At 33.1% G+C, this 19,894-nt stretch overlaps 1 protein-coding gene across 1 annotated transcript in view; it reads right to left on the bottom strand.

Annotated features, from left to right (window-relative positions):
* Positions 1-8,899: 8,899 nt before the first annotated feature.
* Sox15 (Sox box protein 15) overlaps positions 8,900-19,894 on the bottom strand; it is a 154,686-nt gene continuing 143,691 nt past the window's right edge. The window contains exon 4 of the mRNA XM_068768861.1: positions 8,900-10,915. Coding sequence (XP_068624962.1) covers positions 9,699-10,915 — 1,217 coding nt within the window. The 3' untranslated portion in view covers positions 8,900-9,698. The remainder of the gene's footprint in view (positions 10,916-19,894) is intronic.

Here is a 19,894-nt window from a genome sequence, read left to right as displayed (position 1 = left end):
AAAGTGATGGACCGATAGCGGACGATGATTTCTGCAATTATTGTGATTGCATGAACCATGCTAAATGATTATTTTAAACTATAGCGATCTTTTATGACTCCTTAACTGCGATACCCCAGTTATCTGAACATCGTTATCATTTATATTCATTTATATCTTCCACTGTTGGATTGTTCGTTTAAAAGTGGTTTGCATCCAGCGCCTACCAATAATCTTTTAAAACAACGTCATTTGTCTACCTTGTGGGCACACGTTGTTTGCTGTACTTGCGGTATCCAATCTTGAGCTTCAAGGATCCCCGCAGCCCTGTTCTGCGCACTATGTGGTCTGCCCACTGTCATTTCAAATTTCCAATCCTAGGACTTTGTCGGCTGCTTATTCGGCTACGGATCTCCTCATCTAAGATTCGATTGCGTTCAATTCGATTGCTGCCAAGCTAGACATGTGCTGCCATAAACTATTGGGCTGTTGTATTTTAATACAAAATTAATTAAAAAGTAATTTTGTAGTAATCGCTTTGATTTAATATCTTCATAATAAGCTATGATTACTTATAAAAAATAGTTTTCTGTTTTGTACACTGCAAGACAGAGGTAAAAAAGTCATTGTAATGATTAATAGTACACGAAATTTTTTATTTCATTATATTCCAACAAGCTTTTTGTGGGTTTAGAAATACTGCAAATGTCGATCATCATCACGTGTTTAAATTTACTCTTGGAAAAAAGAATTGTTCTTTATATTATTTTTCTGATGAAATTATTTGAAAAATTGTCTCGTCATAAAATTATTGTGAGCAAATGCATACACTCGCATGTAATATCTCTCTTAATCTTTTAAGAATTATTTAAGATTAATTTAAGAAATTCATAAAGCAAAAGATCTTTTAAGATTAATTTAAGAAATTTATAGAACAAAAACTTGTAAGAATGGATGGTATGAATTTTTGGAATCATGGAAATGGAGGAAATGCTTGGTGTTTTTGAAATAGAATCATACATACTACTGTGAAAAATGAGACCAAAAAAACTGGTTTGTGTTTGTTTTGGGATCTTCTTAAATCAGGCCGCGTTTGCAACTCTGATAGATTTAAATTGAAAAATGCCGTAATTTCACTCTGATTCTAGTTTCTATTAAATTTGGTATTACTGGCAGTCTTCTTATGAAGTATGAAAGTGGTAATTTTAAATGATATTATGGGAATAATAATATAAATGGTAAATAAATAAGTTAGTAACTTCTATGCATAGATAATAAATATAGTAAAATAAATACGTAGCTGTCTTTTAGCTTTACGTAATTGCGTATATCTTGGCGGGCTTTCTTTTAAATACTTCATTATCTGTGGCGTATCTTTAACTAGGGCGGCGTAAGAGCACGCGACGGCATCGGCGCACCCAAAGAGATGCCCCTTTGAAGATACCGACCGATACATTTATTAAGCAAGTTCTGCGACGCGCGAATCGGAACTATCTGCTGCTTAGTGTCGATGCTTCTTAATATATTGCTTCGTAATAAATTCTATTTTATTTTAATCTATTAAATATTAGCAAAAACAATTTCAGATTTACTGTTTGCATATACATAGTTGTTCTCTTTTATATAAGAGCCTTTAAATGAGCAATAATCTAGCACTATAATTAGTGATTATATTTAGTTGTAATCAGGCCTTTGTTCATTACTTCTTTTTTGAGGGAACGCTAATTTTTTAAAGTATAATTCTATAATTATTTTTAACCCTTCTCTACCCCTTGACACGATTTAATGAAAAAAGCAGAAGAATTTTTTTCTGTTCAATTTATTATCTTAGGAAGTAATATTTACATTAAATAAAAAGACCTATTAAAAAAAGAAAAAAATCTTACCAAAATAATTTTTCGCATAATTTCTTATTAAATTATTTTTTTTTTATTTTGTCTAACAACTTTTCTACAACATCTTCGAAATTTTTTCTTGCATTCCTGTGCCCCCACAAGTAAGCCGTGGTTGTGCAAAAAACTATACAAAATAGCAATGTATACTAGGAGAACAGATTAGGAGCACCGATGGGTAAAGAGATGACATAGTCGATGGTGTGATATAATACTCGTACTTGATAGCATTTAGTCTAGTTGGTGATCCATAATTTTGGTACTATATATACATATATACATATTTATATAATAGCAAAAACTAATTAGCAAGATGTTAATTGTTGGGTAGTAAAACATTAACTAAAATGTAAGTATAGAAGTTACAAGCTTCTTTTCCACAGCTATAACAACTTGCCAAGCAGAGTAGAGCCAAAAATAAAATAGATAAAAAATAAAAAAATGTTGGGTAAATTAATTGTATATTTATTTATTTAAGGGAAAATGATATAAAAGGGCATAAAAAAAACAATAATAATTAGGTAATCGAATGGTATGGTCAAATAATCGTTATCTCACTGTGGAGGTTATTGGCAAACTCAGCGTCGTTTGAGATTTGGAAAGAACTAAGCTCGGAATTTCGGGCCACATGGCGCGCAGAACTACTGGCCGATATTTAAGGTTCTGGAGCAAAGACCACGTTAGAGAGTCACGGAGACACTGGAGTCAGACCAATTACAACTGGTTCTATTGGAAGTCTAAAGAGAAGGTCTATGTGCAATAGTGTAGGCCTTACGGTTGCGATATGTTGCAATGCCATGAAGTATCGAAAATAATTAATTTATTATTAATAATTAAAGTTGTTTCTAGAATTGTTATTTCTTCTTAAGTCAATCAATATTCTATCAATAATATCGCAGACGCACAACATATACTTACCAATATACAATAATACTTAGTGTCACTAAAATGTTTAGTTGTAATATGAAGTAAAACATAACATCGATATCGTATATAAAAATTTGTGGTCTAAACCTAAATCATCATTAGCATAACAATGATTAGACTAGTTAAATAATTACCATTTGTACGTACTTTTAATTAAGAATACATTGGGTAAAAGATACATAAAACTTTGAAAGATTGATTATATAATTACACATCTAGTAGATGTATTTGCATTTTTAGTTATTAATGTTAACATAAACGAAAGTATTTGCGATGCAAAAAATAATCAATAATACAGAACGATAACTCACAACGGCTTCGAAACGCAAAGATGTCTCCGAGGATTAAAACATAAAAGACCAGCTCAAACTTAATTATCACGTATTATAACAGCTCGCGACGCCTTCCAGTCGATAAATGTAGTAAGTTATTATTTCACATATTTTTATAAACTTACGAGTATTTAAATCTAATATGTTATTGGAGTTAATGCTTATCAAAGATGATTTTTTAGAATATATCTGAGTTTCTTCTGTGACAATGTTAAACACAGTATTTGAGGCACCACCCATGTATTTCAATATCATTTCAAGGCACCGATAAATACGACTGTATTTTTGAACTCCGGAAAAAGTGAGTATTTAAATTTAAGTAGAGTATTTACATTTAAATTTTGGTGCAAAAAATTTTATTTGTGATCCATATCAAAGCCTAAGCTCGCTCATATTTGGTCATAAGTAAATCTCGTTTACTATTTGTTTTTTTATTTCTTTTTGATTAGTTAAGTCTTGCTCGAAGAAGCTTATAATTGTCGGCAATGGAGAAGTTAAAAGAGCTTTAGTACGATTGCCTACCGTGCTCCATGAAACTTTCGTAAAACAGATAACTTGAGAAAAAATTGGTAGCGGCGACAGACCTGATTGGCCATCGGGTAACAATTAAGAAGAAGAACTCTTTTTAAACTCTGTCATGTGTCACACAACTAAATTGTTCATTTTAGTAATCGATCTTAAAAGACACCCCATACACAAATTATCACAGGGTAGCACGACTACGTTTGAATTTTAATAAACTAGCATTAAATGGAGCTTCATCATCAAAAGTTAATCGAAGTCAATCGTGACTTTGTTGCTGAGACCACAACAAAAGTCGTAAAAATCAATGGAAATTTTCACGTGTTAAATTAATAATGACGCTGAACTGTAATTTTTAAGTAGCCGCCAATTCGTATAAATAAATATGCGCGAAAAAAGATTCTATTTTCGCATTTTAAATTATATATTTTTATTTTAACTGATCAGTTTTAAAAACTTTCACTGTTATTAATATGAACAATTTGAATTTTTTCTATTTACTTTTATTTATTTATCCACCATTATTCTTTTAATCGGGCTTTAACCGACTGCTTGTTTGTTAATGATCTACACTATTTTTTTGCAAAATCTAAGGAATGTCAATTTTCTCATGAACTCTTTTACCCATTTCCACTTCGAGATCAAGGCGGAGTCCTCTAAATACAGGACATTATATAATTTTCTTATTGTACTTGGTTCTGCCAAGCTTATGTTAAAATGTAATAAAATACGCAAATATTTATTTCCACAGCTGCATAACTGAATGTGGATTGCCAAAGAAGACACTTTCACTTAATGTCAGGTGGCACATTGCCGATTTTTTTTAAATTATTACTTTTACTTCTGTTGATTAAATCATGTTTATTGTTGCCTAGCTGTGGACTAATTTTAAATATTATGGCTTTATCATCGAATTTTATGTATATATGTATATCGAGAATGATGGAGGTTATTTCTAGATATATATTTTATTATATATTATATTTCTTTACTATTTTACATTGTGCTACGGTATTTATATACTGTAATAAAAAATATTAAATAGAAGACAAAAAGCTGAAATTATGTTAGAGCTATACTAATGCGTCTTTTTTCCAGGCCCTCAAAAACAAGGTAACCAACGTTTTGCTATTAAAAACCACGGACTATGTTGTTGTTCAGGATAGAATAGTTCATTTATTTATTCTTATTATTATTATTATAAATGAATAAATTACTGTACTGTGGTTATCAGTAATTAATTTATTTTATCTATATTGTTATATACACTTACAGTAACCACTAGTGTATGTCGTAAGAAGAACGCCAGAATAGGCTAATCTGCTAGAAGACTAGAATGAGATTAAACTTCACTAACATCCTTTGACTCAAAGCTACGAGGGATTTAAACACACTCTGTTTTCATTCCAGATGATCCTTTACCAAAATAAGCAGGTTTTTTTGCGTTCAATTTCACTCAATATCTTTAATGTTCGTTGTTAAAATTTCGTAGTGATTACTTTTTTAGTTTAATGTTAACAATTAACAGCAATTGATTACTAAAAACAGTTTTCATCGTACGCAGCAAGACTTAAGTAATAAAGTGATTATATAATACATATGTGGTATGCGATGTTTTTTGTATTATCATTTCAGTCGAAGGAGGACAGCAGCTATTTTTAATTTTATTTGTTGTTATTTTTTACCTACAATTTAACGTTTTATTTCTTAATTTCTTAAATATTTACAAAAAGGATATCCAAATTAGACGTGTTATTCTGCTATAGCTAAACTTTTTTGGTTAAACTTTATTATTCTTCATAAATAAAAATTTATTGACAAATGTATTGCTTTGTGTATGGTATGTAGGTATCGCTTTATCTTCGTAAAGATTAAAAAAAATAATAATAACCAAAATTTTATAGTCGCAAAAAATCTTTGTAACACATAAATTATTGCAAAAAAGAATTATGTATTATGGTACATAAAAATTTTTTTACGTAATTTGTATGAATCGAAATTCAAGCCCATAATTAATATTTGAAAAAATAAAAAATGTCAAAATGACGTTTATTGCATTTATCTGTTTTCACCGAGAGGCTTCAATACATCAAAATCGAGTGCGGCGCAGGGCAGGGGCGTGCACGGGCGGGCCGCGTTCGTAATTACAGGGGCGCGGGCCCGCGGGCCGATATATGCGCACCCCTGCCCTTCCAGCGAGCAAATTATTTAGTAATTTTAATTTTATTTGGACTTGAAGCTTTCTGATGGGGGCGTCGGTGCCAATTCCTCTTTTTTCGACTGTTTAGTACCGAGTTTGAGCGTACCAAGTTTGTAAGGTGTTATATGAATTATCAATTTGTTATGTATTTTTACGTCACCCACGATTTATGGTGGGTTGAACCTACATTGACGTGTTGATAAATGAACGACATTAATATTTGAAAAAAAAAAGAAAAAGTCTTAAATGCGTGTATATTTTTTGAACCTTAATCTTTTTATGAATGATTTTGATATATTTTATTATATTAGCATTAGTTTAAAAAAGTTCCACCTCCGAAGTTTCAAGGCAAATATTTGTAATATATAATTGTGTTATAATATACTCATATTAATAAATCTTGTGAGATGCTAGATGGCTGCTCTTTCTGCCCCTTTTTTGTCAGGACACTCACCGTTGCCCAAGTCATTCGTTATTCCTGCGGGTTGGAGAGGACAGGGCGAAGAAGGCGCTTAGCCTAAATACCTTACATAGTTAGCAAAGTTCGAGCCGGCTCGAGCCGTTAAACTCTACTCTATTACCAGATTGTACTAATCTATTACTGTAGAGAGATCTAGGCAAAGTGCTTTCAACGCTTTGTTATTTTAAGCCCGTTAAAATTGTAAAGTAAAATATGCACATGACAAAATAAATGCGATTTTTTCTTCTCTAATAACCAAGACTGTGTAAAATAAATAAAACGCCTTTTTAAATAAATTTTTAATATAGTAGTTTAGCACACTGCCACCACAAACTCGGTGAAGCTGTGACTGCACGGTGGCGGTTGTGGAAACAATTGTCATATAAGATTTTTTATTTTCTGCTTGTAGTGTTGTTGTAAGCTTGTACTTAAAATTTAAGTTAGCATGTCATCCAAGAGTTTAGTATTGGAGAAACAGGTATCCCCAGGTTCTGGAGTGATAATCACGGACCTGCAAACATAGCGCCAACAAGGTGGACAGACAACCTTTTTAAGGTTATCAAAAGATGTTGGAATCTATAGAGTAGGCCTATGTCCAACAAATGACGGTCTATGACTGGTATGTGTGAAAAATTGAGGATGAAGATGAAAGTAGCAGAATGTGTGTTTGTTTAAATCGTATAAAGAAATATTATAGCGAATAGCATCGTTTATTTTATCAAATCAATAAAAATAGACTCCGTATGCAATGCTTTTAGTTAGAGGTTTGTAAAATTAATGCATCTTTTAACAAGTCTATTAAAAGAAATTTGTAAAAGTTTATAATAATGGTAATACAGTTAATAATACAGTAATAGGGGTCCTTAATCATGATGCTTTTTATCGCATCGTTATCCTCATTGCAGAGATTTCAAGCTCTGGAATCGGAAACATTTTGGTTTAGATTATGCTGCGCCATCAGTTCCTTTATTGAGCATCGTAGAGCGCAGACTGAAGTTTGGTGGCGAATGAATAGGACCGACGATCTTGCTGGAGTATGTGTTGTATTGATAATTATGTATATTTAACTGATTATTGGTATGTAGTAATTAAGTTCCACAAGATTCAAGACCTTATTTTTCTTAGTATTAAAATTAAAAGTGTATTAGTAAATAAATCTTGTTATGGCTATATACATCTTGATTTATTTACATAGTTTATTAATTTAAGGTACACACCTAAATTATTTTTTTTAAATAGAGCAACTGTTAAGTTTCTGGCCGGTTTTTCTCAGCAGATCAGTGTTTTGAACCGGTGATAGCTCACTACTTGTAATGGTAAAATAATCGACGATTCAAAAGTGCATGTAAATGCCTACTTGAATAAAGATATTTTGAACTGAACCAATATCAGTATTCGATTTTTATTCTGTACTTATATTGACTTAATTCGTGATATTTTTGTTTTTTTTACAATGTGTATAAAAACCTATTCGTTTTTTACATTAGGCTTATTCCCTTTTTTGTGTCTTATGTATGTATAAAAAGTGTTTATTAGAAAAGACAGACACACTTGACGCATATCGTTAAACTTCATAACTAGACTATTTAGAAAGTCTGTTGCCAAATAAAACCTGACATAAACTTAGATATTACTTCACAAATAATGTATGGAATAACGAACTTAAATACATCTATGTGCCCATATTTCTACTTAGTGTTTTATTTTTCAATGTAAACATTCAGCACAAATATAAACTCGGATGGATTCCATTACTATGTTTTGTGGTATACTGTGTCTATTTTTTTAATTATATAATGCTAATAAATAAAAAAGTAATTGTATTTGTTAGTTTTGATTTATAGCGACATGTTCGAAATTCAAAATTCTGTTATATTTTTTTCTTTTTTTGCCATAAATTCTAATTTTTTCTCTTCACTTTGACGTCATCTAAATACAATTAATAATGTTTGTTTAACCAATTGTTTCGGTGATTTTAACATTAATTTTGCCATATTATGTGTGTTTTCCCTCTGTATTGGGGTATATATATATAAGGCTACAACATAGCTTCCTTATACAATTTATGGTAAAGAAACCAATTTGAATTTTTTTTCGTTTATGTGGGCTCTATGTTGTTTTGTGTGCTTTCATTTTCGTCGTCGTTTCAACCCATAGGCGCCCACTGCAAAGCACATCTCTCTCAAAGATATTTATGGAGGGATCTATAATAATCGTCTTGACTGGCAGGCAGGTGGCGATCACAGTGTGATAGTATGGCACGCAGAGGATGCGGCTGCCCATCCTCTGGAAATGTGGTAGTGAGCAGTGATAATCCTATATAATTAATACACAAAGTGTGAATTATGTAAGACTTCTGAACCTTCGAATTAATGTATAGTATGTAATGTATATTTTTGCAGGCAATTATTATATGTTATTAGAAAAAGTGGCCACTACACCTGTTGAACCTATCTATCTATACTTAGCGGTAAAAGGTTACATGATGACGATGATACTTTGGTTTTAAAATAAATGACTCATCAATTCCATAATATAACTTTTATTGTTCCTTATAAATTTTCTTACAGTCAGGAAGAACATAACTTTGCGAAGCGAACGCATGGTAATTACATAACTACAAAATTGCAACGTTAACTGAAAACGTAAAAATTAAAACTTTTAGTACAATTAATAACTATGAGATAAGTCAAACTTACATATTATACAGATAACATAAGAGTTATAGGTTTTAAAAAGCAAAAAAAAAACTTTAAAATACGACTTAACTATATCTACAACCTTTCTGGAAGAACTAAATTTCAAATGATTTTTTTGTTATTTTCATCTAGCAAATATACAAAAATAGTTACAAATAAATAATCTTTTACATAGGAAACGTTTTATGAACCGCCGTGGTGCAGTTTTGAATATTTATATAAAAAATATTTTAGGACATCGCAAAGCACCATTTAGCTAAACAAGTATTTAGTATACCGGCAATACATCGGTTCACATCCGAACCAACAACTGTGTTGCCACACTATTAAAACGTAAATAAATTTTATTAACAAAATTATTCCTAATTACATATTATTTCATATTTCATCACACATTTAAAAATCAAAAAATTTACAACTCACTATATAATTTTTATGTTCAATAGGAAAACTTTATTTTCAACACCAAAAGAAATTAAAGAAAACTAAGAAATTAGTTAATTTCCCCGAATCGTTGTAAACACTGCGCGAGAAGTGTTTCGCTTAGTTTATTACAAAAATATTGGGTATTACTACTTTCTCTAAACCAAGACATGGTTGTCGAACTGACCAACTATTCGAAAATTAACTCTTTGGGCTGTCAGAAGAAAGTCCTGAATATTTCTAAGCCGAGTCATTGCCGTCTAGTCAATTACTGTAACAGGTTTGCCTGACCCCAGCTAAGATTACACTAAATTCATCTTCTGGGCGGACTTCTGCTCCTGGGGCTGGAGGAGCATATGTTCCTGGAGGTGGTGCTCCAGATATCACGGTCGGGTATGGAGATGCGTACATCCTTTCAGAGCAATATTCTTGCCCTGGTGCAGGCTCACCGCAGTATGGCCTGTAGCCTTGTTGCTGTTCATATCTGTACTGCTGATCCATAGCACCTTCTGTTCCATAGTCCAAGTACTTGTCGAATTCCCTTGCGTCAACGTCGGATTCCGGTGAGCCGGTTCTTATCTCTGGCCGTGTCATGAACCCTTGCTCCGATTCCTGAGGTTGATTCGACGGTGGCTCTTCAGAGAAGTAACTGCCACCAGTGTCGTATTCCGTTTTAGGCTGCTCCGGATAATGTACATACGAGTCCTCAGTTTTGTACATCTGTTCGTATTGCTCGTATGGATGGTATTGGATGTTATATTCGGTGGTTAAGGAACCGCTTGGCGCCGAAGAGACTCTAGGAGCGGAGGTGCCAAGAGCTTGTTGGTCCTGGGACGTAGCGACGGGTGGAAAGAATGTGCCAGTTACTAGCGGAGGCTGTTCAGCTAGCGTTCGCTGAGTGCACATCACGTACATGCCGTTAGCCATGCCCATGGCAGCGACAGGCGCCGGGGAAAAAGAGCCTGGGGTTCTGAATTTATAAGAGTAAGAGTCAGAAATGGACGACGCATTAATAGCTCTTCGTCGTTCTTCGTACTGAAAGTTTTCTTTTTCATTCTCTACGGGAGAAGCATCAGGTGTGGGTAGAGGGGCTTCCGCTGGTGCGCTCCTTCTGCCTTGTGGTTCGGGGGATCTGGCGGGGGAAGATTCAGGCGTTTGAACGTGTCCGTTGTACTGATTTGTCTGGTAGTCGGAGGCGAGGGGTGATGTGCGGTATGGGGAGAAGCCAGCAGCGGGGTTGTGGGAGAAACGCGTGTCTGGTGAGTCTGTCCCGGTTGCATATGGTGAACCTAAAGCCGCAGAGGCGGCAGGCGGCGCACTGGTTGGAGCCGCTGGTTGGTTTGGACGGGTTTTATTCTGCTTCCTTCGTCTTGGCCGATATTTGTAGTTCGGGTGCTCAGTCATGTGGATCACTCGTAGACGTTCGGCTTCTTCTACGTAAGGCCGTCTGTCTTGTGGAGTGAGTGAACGCCATTTTTTACCTGGAAAATTAAATTGGAAAAATTAATCATACGTGATATTTTGGTCACGGTAGGTGAAAGAGAATGTTGTGGGGAGACTTGTTGCCGAGCGTACATATAAAGTAAAAGTCAAAATCTGACCGCCAGCTTTTAAATTCCATGTGTGCGAAGTGCCTTCGAGAAGGAAAAATGATATGATTAAGGTTGTGTCACAACCTCTACGATCACGAGGGCTGCTAATCATGAAAGTGTAATACTAAAAAAGAAGATAAATATATGCCTGTTCGAAATAATTGTGTTTAATTTTATTTTGTGACATCATTACATTTCAAAACATAGTATTCTAACTACTTAGCATGACCATTGTAACGCTATCTAAAATTATTATCTTAAATAAAATTTAGTAATATGCTTCTATACTTTTTCTACAACCACAAATGTTATTCTAATTTTGAATATTGCATTCTAACGAACAAACGTGTTTTCATCGGTGTACAAATAGGTACAAGCTAATCTCACACACACACGCGTAGTGACATTCATATGAGCCATTGTCCCGACAGTTCTCATCGCGAGTAGCGAGTTATCTGGACAGGCGCTTTGTCACAAGTAACCAGGTAGCGTGGTAACTTTTAAAAATATGAAACCTAATACCACGATTCATTACTAATATACCCTGACAACGGCTAGATAACATATCCGAGAGAGAACATTAGAGGTATTTTCTGAAGGCAAAATAGAAGTCGTCTGTCTCGGAGCCGAGCTAAATAATCACACCGCTGTTTTATCAAATAACTATAAAACACCTACCGAGAGTTTCCCATAAATTACCTTACACCCGTTTCGATCAACTGATTTACGGCTTTAAGCAATCTCAACTTTATTTTAATCGGCATAGGATACGTTTTCTAAGAAAGATTAAGTGTGAGGTTCAAAGAGGAATTATCGAGCGCCTGAGCAATCTTTAAGGATATTTATCAAGGCGACACTACTTGCTACTGGCAAAACAAACAACTTCACTTTAAGGGATGGGTGTTAGTGGTATGATATTCAATTATTCATTTATTTATTTTATGTACTTTATTTATTTCTTAACTATATACAGAAACTTTTTTTGAAGCTATCGATTTAAATAAACTTATTATAATTGTGAACACGAACATGAGTGATGAAGAAAATAATGCTAATTGCTTCATAATGAACAGGGATACATCTTTATTAGTATTAATATTTTAACTTTATTTTATAACTTCACGTCTTTAATGTTATGAGAAATTAATATAGAAATATTTCATTATTTTACTTCAAAATTAAAAATTTAATGATATGTAAAAAATGTAAGACGGGTAAGTTCAAACTGCTTGAATGATGTCAAATGTCAAGTTGACAAATGACGGGAAGGGGCTTCCTGTAGTGAAGCGTCTGTCCATTAGTGTTTACCTCTCCCGAGGATTATCGATATTTTCTTTATCGATAAAGCTTGAGTAATTAATGATTTATTAGTGGAGCTATATCGAGATTAGTTGTTAAAAGAATTTCAAGTTATTCGTCTATTTAATAGATGCTCTGTTAAGGGGAATGAACGTGTTGAAATCTACTTTCGAATTTTTCTTTATCATATACTTACTTGTTTCACTAAATTAATCCATTACAAAAACTACAAAGTATATATTTGAAACTGACTAAGGTGTACTAATTTATAAAAGTAAACGTAACGTGCCATAAAAATTAAAACAAGAACTAAATTACTTTGTGTTAATTTGAAAATCGAACATTACTCCATAAAAATAAAAATCTTTGAATATGAGGTAATTTTAAAAAGCCATTCATCATCATGTCTATCATGGAATGATACCACAAGAAATCTTACTCGCTTTAGTTGAACGTGGGACATCCCCATAGATTTCCAATAAGAAAACCATTATAAATAGAAGTAATTATTCCAACCTTCTTAATTTAGGGTATTCAATCGTTAAAGATATATTTATTGATCTTATTTAAGTTAATTTATTCAATTCATTCGATTAATTAATTTTAAAATTGAATATATGTCTATGAAAAACATTTTCGTAGAAAAAAAAATTTAAAATAAAAATATTCGAAAAACATTTTAATTAGCAACCAATAAAAATATTTGGGCTATAACAACCCTGAATTTTATTTAAAGAATATTTTATTTAACATAAGTTAACATTTCATGGCTCTGACCTAGCAGATATAGCTATAACAAGATGGGTCATCCACAGGTCAACGAACTTACCATAGATGGATAATTTATTACCACTTGATTGTTGCTAAATTAAAATACAGTGTTATTCAAGAATGTATTTAGAATTATGGTTCCCCCTTATTAGAACAACGACATTCATGAGGCTTTGTTTGAAGCGGATAGTGATTTCTTCATTTTGACTTCCATTACGTACTCAATTGAAAACAAATTAATACGAGATAATGTTCTCATCAAAATATATAGCATTATAGACAAAATACCTATGTTCAAGTCAAACTTTTTAATCGTTAATTATTTTAACATTATATTTATAGTAAGCTACCTCCAGCAGGGGATGCTGTTCTGCTGAGAATTTCTGGTCAGAAACTGAATAGTTCTTTTTAAACGAACCTTAACAATATTTATACATTATAATGTCAAACATGTGAATCAATCAATAAATCCAGTTTCACACATTTCGATGAACTAAAAACCCTCGAGCAGTGGTAGCCCAGCGGTTGACTGAGAATTGCGATCGCAGGTTCTATTCCCGGGAAGACAGTCTCATATATAGTTTACACTTTGTGCATCAATTATATAGGATTGTCACTGCTTATAAACAAGTTTCTAGAAGATACGATTGCCAACCCGCCTGCCAAGCGAGGTGATTATAGTATATCTCATATAAATATCTTGATGGGAGGCCTATACCTTGCAGTGGGCGTTCATAGTATTATTTGTTGATTTACATTTGTTACTTTGATTTGATAGGAATATTTTCTGCAATGGCAAGATTTTCAACTTAAATTGTGTCATCAAAATAAATCGATATGTTACAAAAAATGCGATTTTTGGTAAAAACCTTCTTAGAATACCACCCCAGTCAAAATCCCTTTTATCGCTGAGTGTGTAATAAATGACGAGTCATTAAGTTTAGGGTGGGGCCCACTGGGGTTCGAAAACGTCTGGTACTTTGATCTCGCACAATGACATGGATCAATCAAAATGACTTTTTGTAGTTTTTATAGCATTTTGTGGCAGTAAGATATGCACAATTTTACTGCACCGCCGCCATTCGAGAACGTACGATGAATCCGATAGATATCGTCGACTTTTATGGTAGATTTAAAAAATTCATTTTTCGATTTAACTTCTCACATTATTTTTTACAACGATATATAAAAGCCCTGCCTGTAGATAAATCAACTTCAGTTATGATATTGTGTTTCGTTTGATGATGATCACAGTGTGCTTAATGTAATTTATGTAATTTTTAAAAAAAGGATAGCGTAGTAACTCATTCATAAATAAATTATATTTTCCTTAACTATAATTTTTGCAAAAATATCAAATTTTCGATCAAAAATTAGAAACATTATTTAAAATATAGGCTTTGCACTGTCGAAAGATAGGAAAATATATAATATTTCATATTTCAAATTTATCACTATTAACAGTTATTGGAAATAGCAGTAAAAGCATAAAAGATGAGCTATTTATTTTTTTTAAACTCTTACACCTGTAGTAAATCATCCTGTATATGTTGTCAGTCATCACACAAAGCAATTTAAATTAAGCAGTGATTATATTCTATAATTCCTCAGCATCATTAGACTCATTAATGATGCGATCTAATTAATGATACGACGGGCCTCCGCCGGCGGGGCGACGGGCCACCATGTGTCATAACATATTTGATCGATTGCCATCATTATATTGTTATCATTAGTTTTGTATCTACGCCCTTTTTATACTCAGCTTCTGGCTTTTACGGAGTAGTGTTGATTTCAGTGTGTTTTGTAAGTGATCAATTATAATTAATAAAAATCGAATACTTTTTCTTCTTCTTTTGCATGATTTCAAATATAAAGCAAAATAAGCAGTAGTATCAATGTACAATTTGTGTAAACGAGTTGTGTTCACCTAAATTTCACATTAACTGCTTTTAGTAATTTCGTTATCTTACAAAAAACTGCTGCCCAGTGTAACCAAGTAACTAAATCCATTATAAGGATATCAAAAGGATGGAGTATCACACGGAAATATATATTATATATAATTATGTAGATAGTTTTTATGCATTATAATTGTAAAAATATTAATAGTTGACTGTTATATACAACAATCAAAATTTAGACTGAAGTTTAGGTAACATTTAAGGTTTTATTTTCACTTGCTAAATAATTTCGAAGTTCAAGCGCATAAGTCGAATATGCCTAGTGTCACAAAGAGCCGGTAGATGGCGGCCTCGATTTTTTTGCGCCGACGGATGTCGAAGCGCACGCGCTGCATTCTAAGTTCGAAATTTCTGCCATTCCTTTCTATCTGGAACGTATACGATACTCCCCTCTCTTTCTAGCAAAATATTTTTTTTGCATTTCGATTCCGAGTGCGTGGTCATTTTTGTCGTTTTTTTTTCCTACATCGCTACGGCTGCTTGTCTCAAAGTACCGGACAGTGGCAGGTTTTCTTTGTCTTATTGTGATTATAAAGTATGTACGTATTTGTTTGTAATTATTCTCTGTGGCAATGTAGGTTGCCATTTAAATATAGACTTCTGTTATCAATATCATATATTCCAAATAGATATAATGTTTCTTAACTCGGACCTTTTAAAATTAGTAATAAAAATACATTGAATATTGCAGGTCGTTCTTTAAGTTTGTTATTTGTTAACGAAGATATTCGAAATCTAATATGTGTTTTGAAAAAGTAATGATAGTCTAGTGCTTAAGATTTCATTTTGACAGCAATCAGCTTTTAACTAATTTATCGCCAACGGACTGTAGTTAGTATTAGTAATTTTGGCAATGTTAAGAAAGTTTTATTATCATAAATATTAACAACAAAATAGAGATTTCATAAAGTAACATTAAACTAAACGTAGCCTTAGCGGGAGACACTGTAAAAAATATTTTCACATGGTCTATTTCCTCTATTGCGCGGTTTTCACACAATACGCGTGCAAAAAGACAATTCACTTTGCAATGTACAACTGACAGTGGTAACTACACATGCTAAGTGTTACCGGTCGTTCGTTACATGGCTTTTTTGCACCGGGTTCCTGGAAACCAGACGATATAAAACTGCAAAGCTGCCGAAATCCATAAAGGCAGGCTTTATTCGGTTGCGAAGACATCCATTGGCGGAAACGAGTACGTTAGAACAGATCTATGGTACAAGAGGTAGCGGATGAAAAATTTTTTTTTGTATATGTTTTCCAACCAGTGATAACATGTAATATATTTATTATTAATTATTAACAATTTCTTTAGAAGATTATATATGAAGTTAGTTTTTTTATCGAATACAGAATTCAAAATAACAATATATAATATAACAATTGACGATAAATTACGAAGCTTAGGAAATATTGTAATGGTATATTTTTGGTTGGTATATATTGTGAAGAATATAATTTGTGATCAATAAACGTTACATTTCTCTGATCACAGAGCAACAATTACATCATATATTTTATTTATTTATTCATATCAATATCCACTTAGGATAATCTAATTCGACGACTTGTATACATTGTGAAAGCAATACTAAAAGAGTTGATTTAATAGGAACTTAAATCAAATGGAGCTCTCCTATAATAGCATCCTTCAACTAAAGCTTTGAAGGTTGTAAACGCACCAGGATCTGAAAATAGCTAAAAAGAATCTAGACGTTTTTTTGTAGCTACGTTTTATTTCTATTTTTTTGTCGACCATTACAATTAAATCAAATAAATATTATTTTACTTAACACATAACTAATATATTTACCACTACACTATCTTTTACACTATCTATCAATATTCTTTATTCAAAAGCTAAAGAGAGTATAGTATTCGCATTTGTAGTTGAAACGACCAAACTTTGAAGATAATCTTGAGTTCCTGGCTCTTCTGGACAGTCCTGAATCAAAATGCAATACGCATTTCGAGCGATGGTCCTAACCGAAGTTCCTTCCATAACCTTTGAGCTCGATCTCTCTATGGAACGTCTACCTAAGCGATTGAAGAGTTTATGGGGCTTTCAATCATTGGATTGATGTAATAAATTATAACTGTCCGAGATGAGGTAAGATCTGACCAGCTTAGTTACTTATGGGCTAAGCGAAAACTTAAAATTAAGATGCCAATGGACTAATAATTGCCATACACTTAATATTCTCCTTCGAAAAACACAAGAAAAAGGATCGGTTGTTTACTGTTAAACAAAGACGGTTATGCTATTAAACGTTAATATTTATAACAGCGTTAATATTATTGGCGTTAAAATTAACATGTGGTCAGGTTTACGTAACGCTAAGTTTGTTGCCGTCGGCTTATCGGTAAGTATTGAATGCTAATAATAATATCGCTGGCAAATTAACGCGTTAAATACGTTAGTTATACGTTTACGTATTATTAAACGCTTTATTTAATTCGATATATCGATGGCGTAGAAGTGAAGGTATGACGTCAGAACTGAAACGAAATATTGATGATTAGTTCACCATTTTTTCAGTCGTAAGACGTCTAGTATTAGACATAGGCATTCCGTATAGATTTCAATTAGAAACCTGTCCTAAAGTCAGATGCGACCTGAATCCATCGTCTCCCAACGACTTTCATGGGAGATAAATGTATATATAAAGAAAGTAATTTTACCAAAGAAATGGAATTTAATATTTAAGAATACATGCAGAAAAATAACAGTTGTAATGAATTGGGAAAACAAAAGAATAGTTCTTTTGTTTTAAGTTAATGTTTTGTTGGACTTTACTTGATTGCAATCGAGATTTATACTTTTTAGTTTACTATGAGACGCAGTACTGTTATCATTTATCTTAGTCTTGTTGTTACTAAGTACTTGTATGGTATAGAAGACAGCTATGAACGGATCTTACGAAATTCCATCTGTAGGCTGAATTGACAAAGCATAGCTGTTATAGGTATAAAACTTGTCCAGAATATTTTTTTAACACGTTAAAAATTACAAAAAATGGTATTTATAAACACACATATAACACCCAAAAAGGTTGTGTGGGCCATGCAAGCGGGCGGGTTACAGCTACCTAGTAATAAATAATAGTTGCTTTAAAATAGTCGTTTTTATTTTCGTTATATACGCTGCAAATTCCCCGTTCGAACTTGAAAGGTATAATTGAAACGACTTGTACCTTGGACCGCGGACGATGAATGTGTATTTTAAGTAATAAACTTTTGTAGCCGCTGTAAACCGTAGGCCGGAGGCAAGGCATTGTGGATAGACGGCGTACGGACGTTACGTGGCACGCCCTCTCAGCTATTTCTTCTTAGCATATAATCTATTTTATGTACCAACACGCGTTTCACTAGTGACGTACAATGCGCACGTTCGAACAAAAATTCTCGAACATTTCAATCGATATCGATATATTTCGCAAGAGTTGTCTCCGCTATAAATTTCTAGTGTCTTTAAATCAAAAATAATTTTGCTGCCGATTTTTTATACTAACAAAATGCGCGGAGCATGCACCTGATATAATGTTAAACGACGCTCTTAGCATAGCAATATACGATTTTGTAATTTTTGGAACAAAATTTTGTTGCAAAAAAGCCTGATTAAATATGTATAATACACCTACTCCTATCTATTATACAACGATCTTAATAATTTAATGTATTCATAAAAGATTTTTCATTAAGTGTTTTTAAGCAATTTCTTTGAAGAAAATTGCGCGTTGGAAGAAACATTATCCCATTAAAGGGCTTTTCGGGTATTTTAGTAAAAAGTCAGATGTTTTCTTTTACGTGCGGCGACTTTTCTCTTCGTAATTGTTTTTGTTCCTTTATATAATGTTGTATATATCAAATTTTAAATGTGAAACGATTATTTATACGCCAACTTTTATTGTATTCTTAACTTGTTGTACTGTTGGTTTATCTAAATAAATAAATAAATAAATAAATATATACTTCTTTGCCTAGTAATTTGAATAGGTGCGGCGTATTTAATAGAAACAAGTTGCCGTTTGATGATAGGTTAAGGTATAGTGAGTTCAGGTTAAAAAATAGATGACCTTTTTTACCTTCTAGGGGATATCTTACATACTCTTCCGTTGCAGGGATGACGGGAAGTTTATGCCGGACTCCTACTGGCCAAAACCCTACAGACTTTATTGATGCCATTGTTTAAACTTAGCCTTCATGTACTCCCGTAGATCCAATGGCGGAAACCAAGTGCCTTAACAACTCAGGGTAGAGTCCCAGCCACCCATCTATTATCATAAATCCGCGAAAAGAATTAGCTCGCGCCCCACTAGAGTGCTAGCAGATATGTGCGGCGGATCGCCATGAATCCTTGGTTATAGGGGTCCAAGTCCTTGTGTTATGGAAGTTGTACCTCTTACATCTCTTAGTAATTAAAACACTCACACTCTCGTGTGGAATTACTTTCTCCGACAGTTTAAGCAACAAATGCCCACTAGGAAGGTGTAGGCCTTCCTTCAAAGATATCTATGGAGGGATATACCATAATCGTCACGCTTCTCAGGCGGGATGGCGATTGCAGTGTGGTATTATGATACACAGGACGCTGCTGCTTCTTTAGAAACTTGTTTGCAAACAATGGCAATATAATTAATGAAGAAAGTCTGAATTATTTAAAATTCTTTCTAGCAATGGAACCCGCGACCAACGATCGCAAGTACTCAAACGTTGGGGTAACATTGCATAGTATTTAATTGTAAAAAATGTTAACTGTTATTTAGTTTTTGTCATTAACAAATGTATCCCGGTGCGCCTTTACAGTTTCTCTGACCTTCACTAAGCGTCT

The sequence above is a fragment of the Battus philenor genome, unplaced genomic scaffold, assembly GCF_028537555.1.
Source record: "Battus philenor isolate CCGP_79_NKW_IND1 unplaced genomic scaffold, ilBatPhil1.0.hap1 SCAF_27, whole genome shotgun sequence".
NCBI classification, from domain to species: Eukaryota; Metazoa; Arthropoda; class Insecta; order Lepidoptera; family Papilionidae; genus Battus; species Battus philenor.
This window is presented reverse-complemented; position numbering and strand designations above follow the sequence as displayed.